Below are 15318 nucleotides of genomic sequence, written 5' to 3'. Positions count from 1 at the left end.
AACAACAACAACAACAACAACAACAACAACAACAACAACAACAACAACAACAACAACAACAACAACAACAACAACAACAACAACAACAACAACAACAACAACAACAACAACAACAACAACAACAACAACAACAACAACAACAACAACAACAACAACAACAACAACAACAACAACAACAACAACAACAACAACAACAACAACAACAACAACAACAACAACAACAACAACAACAACAACAACAACAACAACAACAACAACAACAACAACAACAACAACAACAACAACAACAACAACAACAACAACAACAACAACAACAACAACAACAACAACAACAACAACAACAACAACAACAACAACAACAACAACAACAACAACAACAACAACAACAACAACAACAACAACAACAACAACAACAACAACAACAACAACAACAACAACAACAACAACAACAACAACAACAACAACAACAACAACAACAACAACAACAACAACAACAACAACAACAACAACAACAACAACAACAACAACAACAACAACAACAACAACAACAACAACAACAACAACAACAACAACAACAACAACAACAACAACAACAACAACAACAACAACAACAACAACAACAACAACAACAACAACAACAACAACAACAACAACAACAACAACAACAACAACAACAACAACAACAACAACAACAACAACAACAACAACAACAACAACAACAACAACAACAACAACAACAACAACAACAACAACAACAACAACAACAACAACAACAACAACAACAACAACAACAACAACAACAACAACAACAACAACAACAACAACAACAACAACAACAACAACAACAACAACAACAACAACAACAACAACAACAACAACAACAACAACAACAACAACAACAACAACAACAACAACAACAACAACAACAACAACAACAACAACAACAACAACAACAACAACAACAACAACAACAACAACAACAACAACAACAACAACAACAACAACAACAACAACAACAACAACAACAACAACAACAACAACAACAACAACAACAACAACAACAACAACAACAACAACAACAACAACAACAACAACAACAACAACAACAACAACAACAACAACAACAACAACAACAACAACAACAACAACAACAACAACAACAACAACAACAACAACAACAACAACAACAACAACAACAACAACAACAACAACAACAACAACAACAACAACAACAACAACAACAACAACAACAACAACAACAACAACAACAACAACAGTCACACAGGCTCTACCTCTACCGTCGACGTCATCACTCGTACTCCTCCACTACCGGTAGACGTACTAGCACTAGTACTAGTAGTAGTAGATCGACAGTGAGGTTTCCTTCGGATCAGGAGGTGATTCTTGCCCCGGATCTGGATCGCGATCAGCAGCACTTTCTGCCTCCATCACGATCATCAAATGCAACTAACTTGGAAAAGTAGTTCGTTCTTCTTCTTCTTCTTTTTGAGCTACGATTTCCCACGATCCTGCACGAGTCTGTTCCCCACGGAGTGCACACTCCCATGGCATAAGTACGCGGAGTAGTAACTGTTGGTTTATAAGTTCAGGGCGCGCACCGGGGATGTCGGAGGGAAAAGTGGGAGAAAGTGCCGCGAGTCAATCATAGTCGGCCCGGAAGGCCTCGTGTCGCCTCCTCACCTGGCCCTGGGTCTACTGCGCCTCCCTGGTAGATCTACATGGTGTAGAGACTTGTGTAGACTGACTGTAGTGTAGAATGCACTGCTACAGCCTACAGCCTACACTACAGCTCCAGACTGGTCGACCAGAGCGCCTCGCGTATCGATGGGTCTTGCAATCAGTATCTTGCTTGGTCTATCATGCATGACGTCCATGCACACATTCTGGCATACCATGCCAATTATTATATTCATCATTTTTTTTAAAATATTGCGAAAATGACCCCTTCATTTCCTTCGGCACGAGATTGAGCTGTTGGCACTTGCACATAATCTGGATCGGGCATAGCAAGTAACAGTTGGCAGCTGACTGGGTTGTCTGGATGCTATTTTCCGATCAGATTTTGTTCAACTATAACACTACAACAGACTCTGTGTTCTTCGACCGTTAGTTTGCGACATCATTCTGACCTAACTACTGTCCCATCGTCCTTCTGCGGTGGTCTACGTTTGAATTATTCCAGTGTAGTGGTGTCCTATTCCACTGTTATAATACACAACTGGCGTATTGCCTTGCCGGCAGTTACGCTCCCGTCAGCAGGACAACTCATTGGAAGCGAATGATGCCCGTTAGCTGAACTCCCCAGGTAGCCGTACCAGTGTGCCGTTGGTGGCGTCGCAGCAATGGCTAGTGAGTTTATGTGCTTTTTAGAATGTGGGCTGCTCTCCTTGGAGCGTCGCACAATGGAAGGAATTGCAATATCCACTTATAATTATTCACTTGTGTTGGTCAGGCAAAGTACATCATGGTTTGATAGAAATGCGACGGAAAGTACAGTCAGGAAGCGAATTGTGTGCGCCACATGCACAAGGAGCACAGAGCGAGATGAAGCGCAGCGTGATGTACTTCGAAGTAATTGTTTAATTCCCTCCGGTCAGCAATCACGCCACGACCTGTTTGGTAGCCAATTCGCTACTTAGCACAGCGCCCACCACTGTCAGCACTCGCATGCGTTCACATGTTGTTGCTCAGGCGTCGAGCTTATTATTATTGATGTGAAGTAAAGCGTTGTTCGATCCGCGTAACCACTGGATGCCTGTTCAGTTTATGGCATGGTATAAAATCGTATTGCAAATGTGGACTTCAGATATTAGTCATAATAATTAATATGATGGGTAAGAAATACTGATGAGTGGAGAGAGTCTAATCTAGAATTCAACGTTACCTGACGGCAGTGGTAACAGATAGGACAATCTGCCACTGTGCTGGGTGTGTGTCGGATGTCAGTTGGACTCTTTAGTCTTTAGCAGAGTGTATACCAGTGTCACTGGCATGTTGCACACAGACAGTGCAAGTGAAGAAAGTGCTGTGTCAGGTAGTATGCAAGGGATTCACCATTCTGTCCGTCACAGAAATCTAACGTGTTGTTTACCGTGTGATGCGGAGCTACACAGGTACGTCTGCTGTGGCCGTGTGAAAGTGCAGGATTTCTACGGACACTGGTCACGTCCTTGCATGCATGCAGTGAACCTGCTGACTTGGGAGATATCGTCTGAATGTAGGTGTAATGTGAGTTGCAACTGGGGTATACAGTGTCTGCTCTAGGATTTCAAACCAACCGGGTACACGTGTACCTGGCACAACCACTGCAACAGGGTCAGAGCCCCCGGGTCCGTTCAAGTGCGGCCACTGCGTGTACATGTACATTAGGGAGTTGTAAATATTTTAGGGCTCCTGATGTATTCCAAACCGGGTCACATGTGACCCGGTGTTATTTTTTCCAAATGGGCCCAAGTGCCCCCCAACCAGGTCGTTGACCCGGCTGACCCGGCTCTGGAGCAGCCACTGTTATAGTCGGTGAAATCACAACAGACAGAACTGAAAGAACATCTACTTACCCGAGCCTGTACCAGCACGGTCTGCTTTCGATAAGTTGTGCAGTCACGGTCCCGGCGACGATATGGTTTGACATAATGTGAGTGCGCAGCTTACGGATCCTGTAAAAAAATTACATACACACGCGATGACATGCCATACCGATAGCAAAACTGTTCTGCTTGAGTGTGTGTACATGGCTGGTACACACTTGCCCAAAGTTCAGTATAAACTGCAGCAGCGATGCAGAAATCACGAAGGTGATCTTGTGCATGCAGTGTAGAAGCTAGAGCATACAGTACAAAGACCCGTGAACTTATCTAGTATATCTACTTATTCTCCGGTGATCACACGGCAAACAAAGGGTGATGTAGCCAGTACCGGTAACCAGCCATGGCTTCAAAGGAAGAAAAGAAAGAAACACATGGAACTAATAGCGGAGAAATGCACACCCGGTCTGAAGAGAAGCAGAATTCAAGAATATGACCCAAAAGAATGTTTGATCATCGAGAGTCAGTTGCAGTCAGCAGTCCGATCCTGAGTGAATCGTAACGCTGGCAGGATTGAACTGCCCTATGCTGCTGGCTAGCAACAGGGTAACCACCCGGTAGCTAATTGTGCGTGTGTGTGCGTGACTGCGTGTGTTACTGTTTCAGCCGGCTCCGGCCCCCCTCTGCCGCCCAAACCCTCGACCCGTCTTCCCGGTGCGCCACTCCTCAGTCAATGTAAGGTGGCCCATGAAGCTCTACACTGCAGTTCCCGTGTATTGCCTGGATTTTACTTGCAGTGAATGCACTGCTTTCATTGCTAGCAGCCTTAGCCACACATGCACTCACAACATTGGATTAATGTATGCATGTAACCCGCTGGTGATACTGTGTCCGACGGGGTGAAGTCCCCTGTTAGGTGTGAAACACGTTCAAACATTGTGCACAGCAGATTCAGCATGGTCCTGTTTCGAAACCCATGCACGATACCGGTAAGGCCCAGATGGTGGGACATCTGTGGACCCCTGCCTTATGTGGAAACGCAAGGACTACACTACGGTAGTAGTTAATGAAGCATGGGCTCTGTCAGTATAGCCCAGGCGGAAGGCTGTGCAGGTGGTGTGGCTGATCGTGACATGTGTATTGCTATATGCACAAGCGCTGGCACCACCCCTCACATCCATGTGGTTGACTTTGCTATAGTTTTATCATATACAGTGACTGCACACAGTAACGTGTTGTTAGCAAGGCTCTCCAAGCAGTGACAGTGTCCATAAAAGTTCAAAATTGTTGACTGGCTGCACAACTTTGTATAATCTACTTCGTTTTTACACCATGCAGCATCAAGTATTTCCATAGCATCAACTGCATCCTCTGGATCACGCGGTCTCCCAGCACCATCGGATGAGTATGGTAGGTATCTGCTGTACGTACATGATGAGTATGGTAGGTATCTGCTGTACGTACATGGATTCGCAAATCCAGGCTATGCAGTGTATTTATCAGCTGCAGCCCTGTATGATGTGAAGTGGTGCAGTACTAGATTGTTGATTACTGATCAGCTATGGAATGATTCAGGCCATGGGTCTATGAGACAATGTCTGCATGCTTCGCTAATATACAGCCACACATACACTGGTCGCATACACTGGCCTTGGGTTAAAAGTGCCCTGATTCCACTATAACTTCGTCATTGCAGCGCTTGCATTGTTCTCTTGTACAGAAACTGTGAGCGTTGGCACATCACATTCCGGCGGCGGCGGAACACCGCGTAGCTTCGGCATGGAGTCCAGCGGCCAGCAGGGACCATCGCCCGGAACGCTCACGTGCCAGGTGTCTGTGCCAGAGAATGTACCGGCGTCTCTTGAAGAAGCTGAGTGGTATTGGGGAGCCATCTCAAAGTGAGTGAATCTACTCCTACTTAGCATTGTTTTGTTGGCAAATTATTGCGAGGTTTCCCCAGTACTTATCCATTAGATGGTTACATGTTGGTTCCCAGTGACTCCAAATTAGACCTGTATCATTTTATGAGTATAACAAGATTCACAGTGTCCATTTTGAACAACAAAAGACTTCATGCAATACTTCCAAGAGGTGTGGCACGCCATATGTGCCTTAGAGTAATATAAGTACTAATGTGAAGCATGCTATTGTCCCAGCTTGGAACACACTCTGAGTGCCGCGGGGAAACAGGCTGGTCATCTTGCCTCTTTAGGGAGCATTGCCGGTAGGCTGAGCAACGTCTCCCTGTGCAGCACATTCACATACATACCCTGCTGCAGAGAACATTGCTCCTTTAAGTTAGGTCTACACTACTAGTACTTCCACATAATATTATAGTGAGGCTGGCAATTATTATTTACGGTATCATCCAGTATGTCTTTCTACTAGCATTCAAAGTACATGATTGTACTGATCCGACCACCACCCAATGTACTTGTGCCTTGTCAGTCCTGCTGGAGAATATCGATATCCCCACTGTCACTTTTGTCACTCTCCATTGTCTGCAGGGAAGAAGTCCGGGAAAAGATGACCGACTTACAAGATGGCTCCTTTTTGGTTCGTGATTCGTCTCAGAAGCCCGGTGAATACACCTTGACTGTCAAGTAAGACTTAAGGTTGTGCTGCATCACTATCATTGTTCTGTCAGCCACTCTCATCAGCTCAGATCAGAGTTGCGGGCATGATGTAACTTGAACAGATATCAAAGGCATGTCAATATTTGGAGCATTTAGGGACCTTCCTTGCACTTCGAATTCAGTGATGCCAGGCTCCATGGAGAGAGAGAGAGAGGGGGGGGGGGGCAATGAGACTTTTGTTGTTGCGCTTACACCCAAGTACGTTTATGATTGCTTCTCTAGCATGCTTGTACCATGACCAGTTAGGTCCTACCATTCGTTTCACCTATGACTAGCCACACTCGCCAGAACTTGAAGCAGTAATGCATAATAATTTGCCTCATTGTGCTGTAGGATAGCTTGAGGTTGCTGTCACTGACGCTCTAATACGAAAAACTGCTGTTGATCTTCTGTTTCCTGTTAACAATGTGCAGGAAGGGTGGAATGAACCGATTAGTTCGCATATACAACGAGAATGAGTGCTATGGGTTCAGTCCACCTTGCGAGTTCAATTCCGTTGTGTCGCTCATCATGTACTTTATGAGTCACTCGCTGGAAGAATATAACAGCAAGCTGGCTGTGAGGCTGTTATACCCGATTGAACGATCAGAGGTAATCATACAAACTATTCCTCTCCAAAATCACAGCGGCATGTGATTTTTGAGCTGAGTGTATCTGGCCATGTTTGCCTTTACTACAGTGCAGCTTCATTTATTGTTGCCTCGCTTATCTGGAAGTTGCGGCTCACGGTCTATCGAGGCAGGGAAGCCCGTGCTCACTTGCACACCTTGGATCCGAGTGCCCTGATCTTTTTGGGGACTCTGCTCAGAATAGAGCATAGAGCTGATAGGCAAGGGTTCCTGTAAAGAAGCATGATCATCATCATCACCACCACCAACACCATCACCACCACCAGCAGCACCACCACCAGCACCACCAGCAGCAGCAGCACCACCACCACCACCACCACCATCACCATCATCACCACTATCACCAGCACCACCACCACTCCTCACCAATCGGTGACAGGCTGCAAAGATAGTGCACGTTGTTTACAACGCCTGTTATTTTAAAGTGATGATTATACACATGTCACACTCTATCTCTATTCCTGCACTGAAGTGTATTTCCCTGTCTGCTGACTTGCTCCTTGCAACTCATAGGATGGGCGCAACATGGGCAGTTTGGAGGAAACGGTGACGCAACTCAAGACAGTCAGTGTGTCGCTGAAGGATTGTGATAAGGAATATTCGGTGATTGCCGTGCGCCTCAACGACATCCAGTCGGTACGTAGCCTGCTGTTGATGCTGCTGCACTGGTGTTGCGTCGCTATGTCCTTACAGGCAGCCAGTTCTGGTGATAGAGGACAAGAACAACTTCCTCTGTATGCAGAAATGAACAGTGATTTCTCAGAGGTTGCCATTACTGAAACTAACTACTATGAGTAGCAGTGGTGAGGCTTCCTGCAGCTTCATTCATAGGAAAAAAAAGGTTTCGGAGCAGACTCGCTCTCTTCCCATTCACTCTGCAAACTCAAACTCATTTCTCAATCAATTTGTTTAAACTACTATTATCTTGGTATAAGTATGTACACTGCATCAGGGCTGGATGGAAACTAGCCACAGCACTTGTACATACACTCTAGTGATGTAGCTTGTTCTTATAGGGATTGATATCGTTCTCATACATGAGCTACTAGTATACTTGCATCCCAGCACAGTGGTGTACGAGTACTAATTGTCGGGGTCGCCCCTAAATTGCCAGGCTGCCCTACTGTGCATGCCTGTTCAAGAAAATATGGTGCACGTGCATGTATTTTGTTTGCACCGACTTTGATTTTGATTCTCGCATTGTATTCTTCACTGGAAGGGAAGTATGGATGTATGTGTTTGTGTACATGGTGTGTGTGCTTGTGTGTACATGGTGTGTTTGTGTGTGTGTGCGTGCCTGTGTACATGCATGTGGGATCGGATATGCTGTATCTTTATCACCGACATCTACTGCCGGCCTTGCAGAAACAGCAATGTCTACGCAATGACGTGAAGTGTCAGAAGGCTGTGGTCGAGGTGATTGAGCGGCAGCAGCGATTTCTGGACGCCACAATGAAACAAAGCGTATCCGGCACCAGTGACACGTAAGAGAACTGCACTATTGGCACCGGTGGTAGCTTTGTGGCAGCAAGGCGTTGCTCGCATGGAGGAGTGTACCAATGATGTAATGGGCTCTGTGTGATCTTAGCTACATGTTTTTAGCTTTGCTTAACCCTTTAAGAGCCACAGGAAAATTTCAAAATTCTGCATTTTTTCGTGTTCCTCGGATCATAGCTTCAGTTCTACTCACTCAATCCTCACAATCCAGGGCTTCCTGGAAAGGTCTCCGCGAGAGGAAGAGAATGAGGTCGACCATGATAGCCAGCACACCGTCTATCCAGCGCTAGATCGCAGCGACAGTACGAAAAATGCCCCAAATGCGTCCAATTGCGTCCCGCTCCAGATATTTAATTTTACTCGATCATGGAGTTCCAATTTTTTTCGCTGTGTACTCTTGACAATATCAACAGTGAAACCCGTGCAAATTCGAGTAAACCAGCGTGACGAAAAGTCTCAAAATTCTCAATACTAAAGACGCACTGCGCGCTTTTGAAATTGCCGCGATCGCGGCTCAACTTACGAGTAATTTATCTCAGGAACCGTTGCTCGCAGCGCTTCGCGGATTCTTTCTCCCGACAGGTGAGAGTTTTCTCTTCGCCCTGGATATTTGGATCACTGGATTTGAGCGAGATTGGACTGAGTTACGATCTTTGAAGTTTTGCATTTGAATGCGTCGTTTACGACGCATTCAAGTATGGGGCGGCTCTTCAAAGGGTTAATAGCATAGGACCTACTGTTGTTGATTGGCTGGCGATGTGTCTCACTTCTAATTGACTCTTGGTTCTGTACTGCGTGTTATTGCCAGGGCAACGAGTTTGAAATCGAACCGAGAGGAGCTGAACCTATTGCTGAGCTCGTCAAAGAAAACCCTGAGTGACATGATCAAGAAGCTGAGTGGGATCAGTGAGCAGGAGCGAGAGGCAGTTGCGCACGTGACGCAGCTCAGACTCACGAGAACCGAGATTGACAAGGAGCGCACGAATCTTGTCAGGTATGTTACATCACGTCACCGTGATTGCATTCGGCCAGCACTGTTGAGACAAAGACTGTCAGTTCCATTTGCAGGGTGTTGCGTCCCCAAGTACAGTACATGTATTGTGTTCATATTTGTGTTGCATAGCATGTCATGAGAACGTGCTCTGCCATAGTGCAAACAACCTTTACCTGGAATCACAACTCAGTTACTGATGGAACACGAGTGATGAAATACAAGTGATGTGGGGTATCAGCTATGTAACATCCACGCTCCACTAGGGTCGTTTTAGATAGCAATGCCATGCTGGGTGTGTTGACGTTTCTCCTCCAGCTCTCTGCTGTACAATCACAAGGTCGACCCGAGTAGCCATTTGATCCTGCTCCAGGGAGCGGCAGCGACTCCCATGAATCCGACTGCACAGTTGGTTTCATCTGCACGTATGGATGGCGGGTAAGTGATAAGAGCTTTGGTAAGATGGTAATTGGCTGCACTGACGGATGCTGGCTCCATTGATACTTAAAGCTACCAGCCGCTCTGCGTAACTGGAGTACTGTGCTGAATTGCAGGCAGTGTGTGGCATAGATGAAGCCACAGGCAGCGAAGAGAGTGACACTGGACGTTGTCGTCCATGGCCCTTACGTTGCTAGCGGCATTTACATGTATACCCCTACTGAATTCTACGCAGCCAACACCGTGACTGTGGAGACACAGTGTTCTCGAAAACATTCCGGGAAGCACTATGAACTGACTGCAGTAACTCACACAACACTACAGTTCAGGTTGACAGTGCATTGTTTCGAACATTAGCGACTTGTAAAGTATAGTACATTGGGCCACTTGTAAAGTATAGTACATTAGGCCACTTGTAATATTGCTTGGGACAGTACATTCTTTAAGTAGTGCTCGTTGTGCTTCAGAAGGTATCGCTGGCATTTCTCCTGCCAGTTGCTGGATGCATGTAGCCTGTTTGGTATCCGGTTTGTCCCGCGGATTCACAGTTGACAGCTGATAGCAAATGGTGAAGCTCCGTCAGAGCAACTTTTCACTTAGGCTCGCCTTTTCTCCTGCCTTTGTCATTGAACGAAGTCATGCCACACATACATTCTCTAATTCTTTAACCGCCTCCATTGCCATGCTGACAGTTTGGCTCTCCTCCTGAATGGAGAAAGAAAAGAACGAGTGAAGAAGAAGAAAATAAACCCGCACACGTGTGCTCGTAATTCAATACAGCCCTCTGAACCCTGGCTTTGCCCAGAGTCCTGCCTCACCATGTGACATCATCCACCTCTGGTGGAGCTCTGGGACAGGGGTAACCACTGTGTGTAGTGAAGCAGTGGTCACGTGTTGTCTGGCAATACACGATATACAGTAAAACCTGTAACTAAACACCACCGGTACTAGCGACCAGCCTGGTACTACAGACAACTTTGCCAGGCACAGACGGTCTCACCTTCATAAATTACGGTTGTGCGGTGCAAACCTCTAACTAAGGACCACCTGCCACTAAAGACCGCTTTCTTTGGCCCCAGGGGGTGGTCGTTAGTTGCTTGTTTTACTGTAAACTGGTGGTCAATGCAGCAGTGCACTGTCAAACCTGTACACACATACACTGAATACAATGTGATAGTGAATGCACCTTGTGCCGCTTTGGCTGATGTACAAATATATTGTCATCATGTGAATGCTGTGTGTGTGTGTGTGTGTGTGTGTGTGTGTGTCTGTGTGTGTGTGTGTGCTGTGGCTGGTTTGTTGGCTACAGAGCAGCGCCACCACCGGTGCCACACCGTGGAAGCGTACTGAACGGGGCCGTCATGAGTCCTGTATCAGCAGGTCATCCAATGAGCCCCATGGCTCATCCGACCACGTCTAGTCCAACCAAGATGGCAACCCTGCCTGGACGGCACTCGCCGACAATGGCTGGCTCGCCGAGGACCCACTCTCAGTTTAGCCGTGGACTCAGTGTGGATCAGAGTGGACGCTCCATGCCTGTCCCTATCAGTCATGTAACTCGGGTAAGTCTGTGTAGATTGTCTGTGTAGATTGTCTGTGTAGATTGTCTGTGTAGAGTGAACCACCTGTAACCTGTATAAGAGTGGAAAACACCTCTCATGCCGGTATCGGTGTATGCTGCGACATTTGTGGTGGGTTCAGCACCTTGAGACATTATCAAACGTTACTTTCGTTATTTTAAAACTCCTAAGAATGTGCAGCTCTGTGTTGGAGTCTCTGATAGCGAAAACTCACATCACATGGGACTACAAGCACTGCTTGTATTTGTTTTACCACATACAGCGGGGTCAGTTAACGTACCGCACCGTCTTGAGTTCCATAGGTTTCATCCAGTTTCCTTCAGAGAGGGTTATTTGGTTATTTGAGCACTACCTTGCTGGTAATAATGTCCTGGGTGCGTACATCTACATCAAAACACTGGACTGCGATATGAGTTTTCACCGCCAGCTTGCCCATGGAAATAGGAGACCTAGGTAGCGCTGGGCACTCTTGAGGCATGTAATCTTCATACTCTGGATGTAAAGCAATCTCACGTATCAGCTTATTAAGTTAATGATAGCTTGCATGCCGTCCTACCGGTAGGACCGAAGAAATCGCGCTGCAAAAGTTATTTTGGTTGAGAAATTTCTTGAAAAAATTGTTGAGATGAGGTCTTTGTCAGGCAAAGTAGTGGCGCAAAATGCAAGGCTATGTCCAGTGCATTGCGTATGCGCAATTTTAGCAATTTTCAAAATGGCCGCATATACTCCTGTCGGAGCACTAGCAACTCTGTCCAAAGTGAATTTTGACCATGGAACATCAATCTTGGTGAGGTCCTAATGTTTTTATTAGCTTGCCAAGGCAGCAGAATGCATAATTCCATACTCTGTTTCCATGGTTACCATGGGCTGTTACCATGAAATTTCGTAGCATGCCTTGTGCGATCACGTCTAAAATTTGTGGACTCCTTCATTAGCCCCTGAGCAACAGTTTAGGGTCAAGTTTTAGGTCAATTTTAGAACAGAGGCCATGCAGCATGTCTGTGTATGATGGTCCTACCGGTAGGACCGAGGTCTATGCAAGCTATCATTAAAACACTCTTCTTCTTGTCTAGAGGTGCTCTTCTCTGCCTGTTTCTGGTCCGATATTGCTGCAAACAGCAAGCACGCTCGCCGTCACTGCCCTCTGTTGCACCGATTCCATCGCCACATTCTCGGCCGGAAGCGCTACAACGTCGGGGAACGGTGGCTACCCTCATGATGTCACCTGAGATGGTAGCTGAGATGACTGGCACACCCACCGACACTGTGTTTAACTCCAACGTCGACATCACTCCGTTCGTGGACCGAAGCAACTGGTTCAGAGCTCAGTTCGGACGGTGAGTTGACCTGTCGTCCTTAGCCTATTGGATGTGTGTGTGTGTGTGTGTGTGTGTGTGTACGTGTGTGTGTGCGTGTGTGTGTGTGTGTGTGTGTACGTGTGTGTGTGTGCGTGCGTGTGTGTGTGTGCACGTTGGAGCAGGTACTAGGTGCCACCGTGAGCAGTACATCTACTGTATTTGCTTCATTCCTTTCGCAGTAAACACAATACGTAGCCCGAATTTTCTTGTTCCATTTGTTGCAAACCATCTGGTAATGTAATAGCTTGTGGTTCCAGATTGTATCCAGGCCTGGCTTTAGAAACCCTGTATACCTTATCTCTTGAATGCTCTACGCTTTACACTCTGCAGTGACGAGGCTGCAGCACGTCTCAAGGATTTCCCGGACGGCACTTTCTTGGTCCGAGGCAAGCCTGGTATTAGTGTTGATACATACCAAGGCGGAGGCCAGGAAAATGCCCACTGTTGTACCATTGACCTTGTGTAAGTGCTGGGTAATGCTTGGTTTACACGACTCATGAGTGGGTGATGCTTGGTTTACATGACTCATGAGTGGGTAATGCTTGGTTTACATGACTCATGAGTGGGTAATGCTTGGTTTACATGACTCATGAGTGGGTAATGCTTGGTTTACATGACTCATGAGTTGGTAATGCTTGGTTTACATGACTCATGAGTGGGTGATGCTTGGTTTACATGACTCGTGAGTGGGTAATGCTTGGTTTACATGACTCATGAGTGGGTAATGCTTGGTTTACATGACTCATGAGTGGGTAATGCTTGGTTTACATGACTCATGAGTGGGTGATGCTTGATTGACATGAGTGGGTAGTGATCCTTATAGAAAAAAAGGTTTTAATGCAAGGCAATAATACCTGGAGGAATCCTGGCACAAGCATGTGAAGTAAGCAGAACCAGGCTGCATGGTGTTCAGAAGCCATGAACAAATTTACTTATGCGAAGTAAATGTACATGTAGCTCTCCCCCCAGGCCTAGCTGGAAATGCTGAGTGCACGTTCAACGGTAGTTACTTGTGAATGCTGATTCTCCACAGCTCGAGATTTCTGCTGCCTTTCTTTAGACTCACTAGTGTCACATTGAGTTTGTAGCAAGCAACGAGCATTCTTCCAACCATTACCAATCTAGCCTGACAGTGGCTGCGTTCGTTCACACGTCACCCTCAAAACGATTTTGTGAATTGATTCTGGTCATTCTCATACACTGGAATGAGTGGATTCCACGTGGATTCGAACTTGATTCACGTGCCGCTAACAAACAACAACCCATCTGGGATCATGTGAATCGATTCAAGCGTGTAAGCAAACCCAGCCAGTGCATGTGTTATTAATTACGTTCTAATTCAATGAGCTTGATTAAAAGCATACATGTACTGGTAGTAGCAAGAGTACATAACCCCCAAGAGTGTGCAACTCCAGCTATGGGGTCTGGGACGGCAGAAGTTCACATCACGCGATGAGCCCATAAAAGAATGATAGATGCAGAGTTGTCCGCAACCCAGTTTTGGGTTCAACTCTCTTGTGGTGACTTTGCACTGTTTGCCAGCATAACCTTTTGAACCGTGTCACGTGATGTGAAGTTCTGCCGTCGCAGCACTGCATAGAGGTTGTGCAAGCAGTTGCACACTCTTGGGTGAAGTTCTGCCGTCGCAGCACTGCATAGAGGCTGTGCAAGCAGTAGCACACTCTTGGGTGTTATGCACTCTTGCTAGTAGGCATTACAAGAAGGTTTGTCACATCATGAAAAGTGTTCTTGGCTGTCTGCGTGCGAACGTCTCCTTGTAGATACGACAAGAAGATTCGACACATCAAGGTGCTGATGGCACCGAATGGTCGCGTCGGTTTTGACGACGACCCAGAGGTGCACGGTTCTCTGAACGAACTGATAGTGTATTACGCACGCGTCTCTCTGCTACAACACAACCCCACGCTGGATACGACACTGCTCCATCCAGCATTCGCTCCCAAAACCTAGGTCGTTGTTTAGTCGCCTGCTCCAGCGCTGTAAACACTTACATGCAGCTTTCGAGCAGTTATTTGAAATGTCATTATCTTTGTTGAATTGAGTTGATCTTCCTAACATTAATTTTCTATTTCTTTTAAGGGAAAAAAACCTGTTGAGCACATGTCCAATTTTACACAGGGTTGCTGTCACTGATATCGTAGCGCATTTCAAATCAGCAGCTGCCAGCAGCAAGCACCAAACGCAGACAATGACATGACACTCGTGCACATACCTATTTGACCAGACTTGTTATTCTTATAGCTGCTGCTGCTCCTGCCACACACACACACACACTGGTCACGAGGAGGATTCTGTTTGTTTCCGTTTAGCCTAGACAAAGTCAGTCAATGAAGTTCAACTAACTTGCTCACCTCATATTCAAACACAGCTGATATGAATACACATTGCTACAAAGTTGGAACAGACCCACCTTCTTGCCAAAATTACTGGTACCGGTATTCTTGTTAGTGTCTTCAAATGTTGTCAATTTCGTTATTTTTTGTTTATTCAGTGTTTCAAGTCATATCAGTCAATGTCACTGGCCTCATTCAGCTCCTGTACTGCCCTCGGTTGTATGGTGTGCAGATAGAAACAGCAAAGTCTGCATACATGTGCCATACACCTGGGTACCCATCGAAGCCAG

General features: G+C 46.2%; 2 protein-coding genes across 2 annotated transcripts in view; both read left to right on the top strand.

Moving 5' to 3' along the window:
- LOC135813561 (putative uncharacterized protein DDB_G0271606) overlaps positions 1 to 662 on the top strand; it is a gene marked incomplete at both ends in the record, with an annotated part of 2148 nt that extends 1486 nt beyond the window's left edge. Inside the window, one exon of the mRNA XM_065326651.1 lies at positions 1 to 662. This exon is cut by the window's left edge and continues 214 nt beyond it. Within this exon, the coding sequence (XP_065182723.1) occupies positions 1 to 662 (662 nt within the window).
- A 1341-nt stretch (positions 663 to 2003) lies between these two features.
- Positions 2004 to 15226, top strand: LOC135816051 (phosphatidylinositol 3-kinase regulatory subunit gamma-like). Its single transcript, XM_065329413.1, has 14 exons — positions 2004 to 2370; positions 4212 to 4280; positions 4884 to 4955; positions 5266 to 5443; positions 6053 to 6148; positions 6595 to 6772; positions 7324 to 7446; positions 8176 to 8294; positions 9116 to 9301; positions 9617 to 9736; positions 11046 to 11298; positions 12436 to 12653; positions 13005 to 13136; positions 14456 to 15226. Exons 1-14 carry the CDS (start codon positions 2364 to 2366, stop codon positions 14643 to 14645), a joined length of 1941 nt encoding a protein of 646 aa, XP_065185485.1. The 5' UTR covers positions 2004 to 2363; the 3' UTR covers positions 14646 to 15226.
- The last annotated feature ends 92 nt before the right edge of the window (positions 15227 to 15318 follow it).

The sequence above is a fragment of the Sycon ciliatum genome, chromosome 4 (genome assembly GCF_964019385.1).
Source record: "Sycon ciliatum chromosome 4, ocSycCili1.1, whole genome shotgun sequence".
NCBI lineage: Eukaryota > Metazoa > Porifera > Calcarea > Leucosolenida > Sycettidae > Sycon > Sycon ciliatum.
The sequence above is the reverse complement of the archived record's forward strand: the minus strand, read 5'-3'. Positions and strand labels throughout refer to the sequence as shown.